Source organism: Maylandia zebra, linkage group LG1 (assembly GCF_041146795.1).
Source record: "Maylandia zebra isolate NMK-2024a linkage group LG1, Mzebra_GT3a, whole genome shotgun sequence".
Classification (NCBI taxonomy): domain Eukaryota; kingdom Metazoa; phylum Chordata; class Actinopteri; order Cichliformes; family Cichlidae; genus Maylandia; species Maylandia zebra.
The window spans coordinates 24866211-24875777 of NC_135167.1; the positions used below are offsets into that span (position 1 = coordinate 24866211).

Below are 9567 nucleotides of genomic sequence, written 5' to 3' on the forward strand. Positions count from 1 at the left end.
TAGGGATGGCCATATGAGGGCCACTAAAAACATTGGGGCACACTACTGGGGCGGCAAATTTTGGGGGTGCCCCCCTGGTGGCGCCCCTGCCAGTTGCCTCAAACACTTCATATTGTAAAGTAAAGACTCAATATTAAAGATAACCTATAACGAATGGGAGAAAACAAAAATACAATCTTAATTCTAAATTGGAATTGCGATTTTGGCAGCTGTGACAATGACAATGAATGAACTCATGTGTACACTGTGGTCATGAATTGATGGGCATGGCCAGCAATAATCCAACTAAAGAGTTTAAAGTACACCAGGAAAATATCCTCGACACCAACACCAAAATAAGCCAGAACCATTGATCCAAAGTGCGATGGATCTATGCTTTTTTTCTTTTTTACACAATTTTGACCCTACCAACTGAATTTTGCAGCAGAAACTGAGATAAATCAGACCAGGGAATCTGCTATAGAATCTTTTGATGAGCCCATGCGAACTGTAGCTTCAGTGTCCTGTTCTTTTGTGAATTCATTTTGCAAGTGAAATTCATTTTACTAAATTGTCAAAGGAGCTTGCAAAGAAAAGCGTCTGGACTTCTTTAAGTTGCTGAACCTTCACAGACATTTTACTAAATTCGTTTCTTGTATTAATTATTAAACCACACACTTCACGAAAGTAATTTAACAACACCCTCTGTATTTTTAATCCTAAATGAACATTTATTTTCTAAATATGGTTTTATGTACCCATATATGAGAAGCATGCACGGAGCTCTGCAGTAACTTAATACGTCGTGTCTCTATAAACTCAGTCGAGGTTAGGCGGATGCTGCTCTCCGGTCACTCCCACCGTGGGAGGACGGAGTCACTGCCGCCGGATAGTCCCCCTCAGCTGGGAGGGGCAGCAGAGCTCTGAAGTTGCTTTACTTGGGGAAACGATCGAGCACGTTAGCTTTATAACAGTTTTCTTTCAAGGTGCTCTACTCTCAAGGATGTTGGGTGTGGCTGGAATGCCTGGCAGGTACGTTTTTGTGTGTGTAGCGTAAACATAAACTCGCGTAGAGGTTAAATAGCCCGTTAGCTTTGGAAGCCAGCAGGCTAACACTAACAGCTTGCCAGCGTAGCCAACCTCTGGGGAGAAGTTAGCTCATCGCTTCTCTATAGTAGATAGGACGCTTTGCAACACAAGTATAATTATCACCACACCCCACATTTTGGTACAAGGCAAACAAAGTGTAGAGATTACTCTGCGGAGTTTGCGGATTTCATTACACATACTTAGCTTAGTTTTTTCTATGCTACACGGTGCCAACGGCTAGCATGCTAAGTTAGTTGTATTCGCTATTTGTATAGCTCCTTTTTCAAAACTCACATAATTTTTTTTATCATTCAATCATTCACAGCGCTTTATTGGTATTTACAAAATAAATAAATGTATCTCATGTGCCCTGGATTAATGTCAGAAAGTTGTAATACTGTAATAATTAGGAAAATTGTTAAGCTTATTTATTTGAAATTGTAGAACTATTGACCAAAAGGCTAAAAATAGCTTTTTCCTAAAACAGTAAAACAAACAAACAACAACTATAAAATAGAAATGTATAAACAACAGGAGGGTATACAAACAACCATATATATCTAGACATGTCTTTGATTGATATGGCAGCAGATATAGTGCGTAGATAAGTGACTCGTTTTAGTTATTTACATGTAAATAGTACTGTAAAGGATAATGTTAGAAATTGTGAGATAATTTAGTTGTCACATGTATCAGTAATTATATATACATATCTATGTAGAGTGGTTGTGTGTTTGGGAAGTTGCAGCCAGAGAAACCCCTGACTGTTCTGTGCTGTTACCAAATTAGGTGATGACTTTGCAGTGAGTAATAGTGTTAGTGGGTTCAAATATTATTTCCATTCTCCATGGTGACAGCTGCATGAAGGAAGTTCAGGAGATGATATAGGAGTTATGTGAGAAATGATAAACACTAGTCTAAACTTTCACTGCAGTCATTTGTCAGCCCTGCATGTCAGAGGATGTTGCAGACCTAATGTATGTGTTATTGTTTCATGCAACAGCATTGCTAATGCCCTGGCCAGTGCAGCCTGCGAGCGATGCAAGAGCGGCTTCGCTCCGACTGAGAAGATTGTCAACAGTAATGGAGAGCTTTACCATGAGCAGTGCTTCGTGTGTGCCCAGTGTTTCCAGCAGTTTCCAGAGGGGCTGTTCTACGAGGTAGACATCCTCTAGTAGTCACTGCTCATTTTACACTACATCAGTACAAAGCTCAGTGTGTATAGCTCATAAACATGTGTGGAAATATTTGTCCCCTTTTCTTTTCTTTATATAACGACTTTTTTTTTCTTTAAATTATTATTTGTCTACAGTTTGAAGGGAGGAAATATTGTGAACATGACTTCCAGATGCTCTTTGCTCCCTGTTGTCACCAGTGTGGTGAGTGTTACATGGCTTCAAGTTGGTATTTTATTAGACTTGTGTTCTGTGGTGACAACTGGACTAAATCATGGTGAAAGTCAATCAATCAAACAAACAAACAAACAAAAAAAAAACATTTGCACTCAGTGCAACAACAGTAGGAGTGGTTTGTTTTGGCTTTTTGGTACTCTGTGGGGATTTTAATTCATTGTTTCTGGCTTGGTGGCTAACACTAATACTGTGTGGCACAAACTGCTACTTCATTTACTGCTGATGGGAGAAGAGCGAGGGACCATGGGGAAGTAACATAGGCTCAACCAGCGGGAGAGCACCATATAACTGTTAACCTTTTTCACACATAGGAATGAATGATTCAGCCCACCGTAGTTAATGCAAACAAGCGGATTAATGTCAGCTGGACTCCTGAAGCTCAAACGTTATTGCGTTATAACATTTGCATGGCTCATTTTTATTTCCTGATAGTTGTAGGGTTTCCACCAGTGTGTTACAAGCCTGTTGCCTTGCCAGGCCTATGTTGAGCCATCCCTCCAGGGTATGTGAGAATAGCTTCAGCTGTTAAGTTCGCTTAAGGGTGTTACTGGAATGCAGTCCGCATTATCTGTTGTCACACAAAAGAAAAAAAAAAACTATAAGAAAACTGTTCTGTCTTTTCAACTGATATCCTTGCACAGAAGTGTATTAATCAATTCAGGCTAAATCATTCATCTCTATGTAAACCGTGCCCTCCTGCAGGAGTATATACATATTCATCTTCATGTTGGAAGTGGGGAATAAATAAAATCCCCCGTGTCTTGACGTGTTTCTTAGGCTCGCAGTGCACTGGTGGAAACCATACTGTTGTTTAGCTTTTCTCAAATAAACTGTCTGTGTGGTTAATTAAGCATTCATTCATTTATTGCTGTCACTGATGTGCTCATGCTGCACTTTTTTTTTTTTTTTTTTTTTTTTTGGCACATAACGACCCCTGTGGATAATTTTCTGCTCAGATTTCTTGCAACAGACCTTTCACATGATGTGTAGCGTCTCCTAAAGCGTTCACTGTTTACTGTGCCTCACTTTCTGTATTGGTCCTTGTTTAGATCAGATCCCAGTGTGTCCACATTGGGCTTTAGGGCTATTTATACTTTTATTTAGAGCTTCCTGCTTGTATTTAGGTCATCCAAGATGCCTTTTAGTGCATCTTGGATCTATCCCATAAGCTTAACTCAAGTGCTTCTCATCCATGTCAAGGGAAACACAGTCTTTGTTAATTTAATTATGCAGAAAATTAAAAGGCATTTAACAGTAGTCTTATTTTAAGTGTCACTAAGAGAACAATATAGAAAATATTGTAGTGTGTTGTTGCAAAACTGTATAATTGTGTTCCTGTACACCAACCAAAAACAACATCATGTAAAATAACATCTAGGCCCAACAAATATTGAAAGTCAATCTTAGGATTGATTCAGGCTGATCTCTCACATATGGTTTCCCTCAGGAGAGTTCATCATTGGTCGTGTCATCAAGGCCATGAACTATAGTTGGCACCCCGACTGCTTCTGCTGTGACATTTGCCAGGCTGTGCTTGCAGATGTGGGCTTTGTCAAGAATGCTGGCAGGTAAGCGTCCCATCTGATTACAGTCATAAGACAGTGACAGCCTGTAAAACAGGTGGTTACACACGTCAAGCTGCTGACTCGATTGCTTTTGCATCCTAACAAAACAGCTATGATGGAGGGTGTCAAAACAGTTATTGAAGCTGCAGCGATCTCTCTTCACATCCCTTCCCCATTTACCTCAGGCACCTGTGCCGGCCGTGCCATAACCGCGAAAAAGCCAGAGGCCTGGGCAAGTACATCTGCCAGAAGTGCCATGCCATCATCGAGGAGCAGCCACTGATCTTTCAGAACGACCCCTATCACCCGGACCACTTCAACTGCACCAACTGCGGGTCAGTCTTCTCACTCCGCACCAGGGTTTTAGTGCAGAAAACTGCCCACACGCTTCAGAATACATTCAAGGTTCATAGAAAGACCGTCTTCATTAGTGTGTTCAGCCTGTGTTCGGCAGCTCATCATGCATTTCATTGTTTCCCTTTGCACAGGAGGGAGCTGACAGCAGATGCTAGGGAGCTGAAAGGAGAGCTCTACTGTTTGCCCTGCCACGATAAGATGGGTGTACCCATCTGCGGTGCCTGCAGGAGACCTATCGAGGGGCGTGTTGTCAATGCCATGGGCAAGCAGTGGCATGTGGAGGTTCGTGAACGAGAACGGGCCTGTTTATGTACACAAAGTTACAGTCATGCAAAAGAAATCAGGGGTAACATGGCTTTGATTAAGCAGCTTGCTCCTTCAAAGAAAAGCCAAAGATTTTAGGAGTTTGCTGCAGGAATCGTGTTGATGTGAGCCTGATTTGATATTTATTTAAAAGAAATGGTGATAGATGATTTTTTTTTCCCTCCTTGCAGAGTAGGAGCTTTACAAAAGAGGCCATTAAACACAAAGTAATGACAAAACCATTCATCCATCCATCCATCTTCCTAACTGCTTATTATATGAAAAAAATCATATTAAAGTAATTCAGGCAGAACTTATGTGAGTGTCACAAGTGCTTCTATAAAATTAACATCACAAGTCAGAATACAGGAATGTCTCAAAGACTAATGATAAGTTCATAATAGTGTCTGACGTCATGCTGGCCGCCTTCTCTTTGCTCGCAATACACTGCTCAGCCACCACATTAAAACCACTGACAGCTGTAGTGAATAACATCAATCATCTCATTACAAGCATTGTTGGAAAACCTTTGCTTCTGGCAAGATTTTCCAACACAACAGCATTGCTGAACAGCTGCATTCTGTCCAGCACGATGGTATCCTGTGCCATACATCACAAACGGATCAGGAACGAATAAAGTCTTCCCCTATTATCCAAACTCCTCAGATCCCAGTCTAGTCAAGCGTAAGGGAGAAGCCCGATCCAGAGGTCAGGCGTCCATGACCAGAGTCATTCAAAGATTTTTTCGAGGTGTTTTTAATGCTGTAGCTGTTAAGTTTATGTGCAAAACAGTCTTTCCTCAAAAGCATAATAAAAATCTATAATGACTCTCATATTTAGTTACTCTTACTTATGCATAAGAAAATTAAGTTAATTAAATATCCAATTTGGAACCAAAATGCTGTAAGTGAGCTAATTTGGGAGATGTGAGCGCTTTTAAAAAGCTTATTTCTCCGGAGGCAGAGCGCGGCAGATCGAATTGTGTGTTTATCTGTATGGAGACTGCTGAGCTTTGTACTGTTCAAAAAGCTATCAACGGCGTATAGCACTCAATTTAATGCTAAAGATGGTAATTAGCCAAAATTAATTTAGATTCTACCCACTTCAGGAGTTTAGCTGGCAAGTGCCAGGAAAGTAGAAGAATTTTAAAAACACTCCGTGCACACCACCGGCAGTTTCTCCACAACAGTGAGAGATAACCGCATCTTAAAAACAAACGGCGTAAAATAGCGGTAGCGCTCTTCCAGTAACCATTTCTTCTGTGGTCTCTGTATATGGTAGTAAACATACTCTGCTCATGTAATATTCATGTTTCTGACCGTTAGAGAAGTTGGCATGCTTTCTGGGTTTTTTATTTTTTAAGAGGTCTCCTTAACCCTCAGCAGTATTTGCTCTTTTTTGCAGCATTTTGTGTGTGCCAAGTGTGAAAAGCCTTTCCTCGGTCATCGCCATTATGAGAGAAAAGGGCTGGCATACTGTGAGACTCATTATAACCAGGTAAGAAAGAAAAACACAGCTCTGCAAGTACAATCTTGGCTTTGGAGAACACGACAGTGAAGTCTAAAAAAACCAAGAAAACCCCCCCAAACAGCAGCGCTAACCTCTTACTCCAGCAGCACATAAAAGAATTTGTGTTTGCTGGATAAACGCCTAATCTCCTTGTTTCTCTGTTATCAAGCTCTTCGGTGATGTGTGTTATCACTGCAACCGTGTGATTGAAGGCGATGGTGAGTATCAGGGTGATAAAGCTTGTAATCAGTGCAGTGTTTTTTATTTTTTAAGAAGTGCTGCTTGAAGATAGAGGAGCTCCATGTTTAAGATTTGTCCACATTTTTTTATTATATTTTACATCTTTATCCCTCCAGTTGTGTCCGCTCTCAACAAGGCCTGGTGTGTCAGCTGTTTCTCATGCTCCACCTGCAACACCAAACTCACTCTCAAGTAAGTTGAAGTGCTCATTTCCAGCCAGCTGATTGTCGCCGTCCTCAGTTTTCTCCAACACCTCTGCATCGAGTCCTAACACTTGTCCGTGCGTATTATTCACTTCTCCTCCGACAACTCTTCCCTCTTTTGGCTCTTTTCCTTCTCTTCCAATTTCTTCTCTTACATGCTTCACTTGCTGCGTCTGTGGTAACTCAGAGATAAGTTTGTTGAAATTGACCTGAGGCCAGTGTGCAAGCACTGCTATGACCGCATGCCCGAGGAGCTGAAACGCCGCCTGGCCCGACGTGAGCGCGATGCCAAAGAGCGCAAGAAAAAGTCTGCTGTCTGTCAGTAGAAATCTTATTCTTTACAACTCGCCACTCCATCGATTGGTTGGTGCAATCGCTTACTTACTACTTTTATTTGTGCTGTGCTCGTTGTCCCCCCCCCCCCGACAGTGTGGCATGTTATTATTTCTTATTTATTTTGCAAAGCCAGTTATTTTGTGCGAGTGGTGTTTGAGCAAAACCTCTAAAGCGTACATGTTTACGCATGAGTTTGGTTCAGCTGATGCTTTAGTAGGACTGCAGTACTTATTCTGTATTAACTGCTGCTTATTTTCACTACAGCCGATGGGTTTTTAAAAGGGGGGAAAAAAAGCAAGGTTCAGATGTTTTGTTGTATCTGGTCAGCAGTGATTTTATATATTTATTTATTTTTAATCCTTTCTCTTTGCAGGAACAAGTTTGTTGAGTTTGACATGAAGCCTGTTTGTAAAAAGTGCTATGAGAAGTTTCCTCTGGAGCTCAAGAAAAGGCTCAAGAAGCTGGCAGAGTCCAAATGAGCTGCTTCAGGCCTGGATGTTTTTGTCTGTGATGTATGTGGTGGTAAAATATCCAGGGGAACTACTGCTTAACAACAAGAGCCTGGCATTTAATCGGTACATAAATATTAGAAACTTAAACCATTGTGGTCGTTACATAAATGTGCTTCATTAATGTGCTTTTTAGCTTTTTCCCTTTTTTTTTTTTTTTTTTTTTTTTTTTTTAAATGCAACTGCTCTATTTTTTTTTTAATTTTTTTTAAATACATTCCTAAATTAGCCAAAGTGATCATTTTCTTGTAAGGTAGAAAAATACAAGGAACAAAATTTGATCTTTACACTTGTGCCTTTAATATTTGAACATGTAATATGACTATAATGTGGTGCTATGCTTTCCTATATTTGTTTTAACGAGTGTGAGTCATTAGAAGGGGACCATTGTGTTCCTCAGAGTATTGTAACAGTGCCTCTTTTTGGGGGGGAAAACAAAATCTTAAATGAGCTGTTATTTTTGGGAGCTAGTAGCAATTTTCATCATTATGTGTTAATGAAACTGCATTGGGACAAACAGCTGCATAGTCTCTGGCACCACCTCTGTACCAGCCCGACAGGCTATTCAGAGAATTATTACATGACTAAAACTGGGCCTTTGGGAGAAATGGGAACAGCAGAGGGTGCTGCTACTACAGAATCCGAGCCTTGTCTTTTAAAGTGTTGTCAGCATGCTCTCTATGCCTTCATTGTGTGTGGCTGTGTAAGGTTGTTCGTACGGTAAATGTTCATCAGATATATTTTTTTCTATAGACAAATTAACATTTTGCGTCTTCCTGTGAAAAACTCTTCAATGGATTTCCAATGAAATGACCCTTCAGCTGAATATTTAACCTGCTTTGTTTAAAATATTTTGCCGTGTCAGCATTTTGCTGGCAACAGCAAATCTTTTTAGAAAATTAAGTGCCACACAACAAACTGCATTTGTTCGAATGATGAAATACTTTGGGGGGAAAAAAAAAAAGTTTACAGTTTATGGCAGCATATATTCAGTGTTTACCATCAGGATGAATGATCAATAAAGTATTTCTGAATACATTATCGTGACTTTTATTTCAAAAACACTCACTGTCCACTTTTTAGGCACATTGGTTTAGCTGATAATTAACACAAAAATCTAATGGGCCAATCATATGATAACAAGTCAAAGCATTTAGGCATGTAGACATGATCAGAGGACCTGCTGGTTTTCAAACCGATCATCAGAATGGGGAAGAAAGGTGATTTATGTGACACTGAACATGGCATGGTTGTTGGTGCCAGATTGGTCTGGGTAGGGTTAGAAGTGGAAAAAAAAATGAAAGAAAAGAAAGCATGGATCAAAATGCTCGTATCAAAGTTGCAGTCTGCTGGTGGTGTCCTGTTGTGTAATATTCTGTTTGCACACTTTGGGCCCCTCAGTACCAACTTCACAGCCCTTAAATGCCACTGTCTACCTGAATACTGTTGCTAGCCATGTCGGTCCCTTTATGACCACAGTGCGCCCATCTGATGGCTGCTTCCAGCAGGACGACACACCCTGTCGCAAAGCTCAAATCACATCAGACTGGTGTCTTGAAAATGAAAATGTTATATGTACTCTACAGTCACCAGATCTCATCAATAGAGCAGGTTTAGGATGTGGTGAAACAGGAGATTAACATCATGGATGTGCAGCCAAAATAATCTGCATCCACTGCGTTATGCTATCATGTCAATATGGACAGGTGAGTGTATGTACGCCAAACATGTTCATGTTTTTTCAGACGGTGTAAAATTAAAATCCAACTGTCTAAATGTGTTTGGCACCACCATGCATTCAGTTCGCAATTCAAATTGCAAAGCTCCCGGACAGGATGTGACATAAATAAACTAACAAGCGCAAAACAGCATCAAACTTTGATTAGTAGATGAGCTGAGTATATGAGTAAATCACAAGTTACAATGAAAATGGGATGAAAACCAATGTTACTCCCATTCACAAATATTTTGTCACTGATAAAGTTATTAAATAATTAAATAATTAAATGTTCTTGTAATGATCGCAATACATGTAAAATTCACCGCGAGACCTCCGTGAGTGTTC

At 40.3% G+C, this 9567-nt stretch overlaps 1 protein-coding gene across 2 annotated transcripts; it reads left to right on the forward strand.

Annotated features, from left to right (window-relative positions):
- The first annotated feature begins 815 nt into the window (after positions 1-815).
- Positions 816-8540, forward strand: LOC101487033 (LIM and senescent cell antigen-like-containing domain protein 1). Of its 2 annotated transcripts, XM_076883843.1 has the most exons (11): positions 816-1011; positions 2072-2228; positions 2381-2447; positions 3928-4048; positions 4231-4380; positions 4534-4684; positions 6110-6202; positions 6384-6432; positions 6571-6646; positions 6845-7020; positions 7367-7485. In XM_076883843.1, exons 1-10 carry the CDS (start codon positions 983-985, stop codon positions 6981-6983), a joined length of 1032 nt encoding a protein of 343 aa, XP_076739958.1. In that variant the 5' UTR covers positions 816-982; the 3' UTR covers positions 6984-7020; positions 7367-7485. The 2 variants fall into 2 exon arrangements, with proteins under 2 accessions (XP_076739958.1, XP_004543412.1); XM_004543355.4 differs by lacking the exon at positions 6845-7020 and having other exon boundaries at positions 817-1011; positions 7367-8540.
- The last annotated feature ends 1027 nt before the right edge of the window (positions 8541-9567 follow it).

Bases quoted from the DNA above. Each gene is read 5' to 3' on its own strand.
- LOC101487033 (XM_076883843.1), top strand. From the start codon at position 983: ATGTTGGGTGTGGCTGGAATGCCTGGCAG. The intron at 2,229-2,380 runs GTAGACATCCTC...ATTTGTCTACAG, and splicing joins CAGAGGGGCTGTTCTACGAG to TTTGAAGGGAGGAAATATTG. The intron at 4,685-6,109 runs GTTCGTGAACGA...TCTTTTTTGCAG, and splicing joins GCAAGCAGTGGCATGTGGAG to CATTTTGTGTGTGCCAAGTG.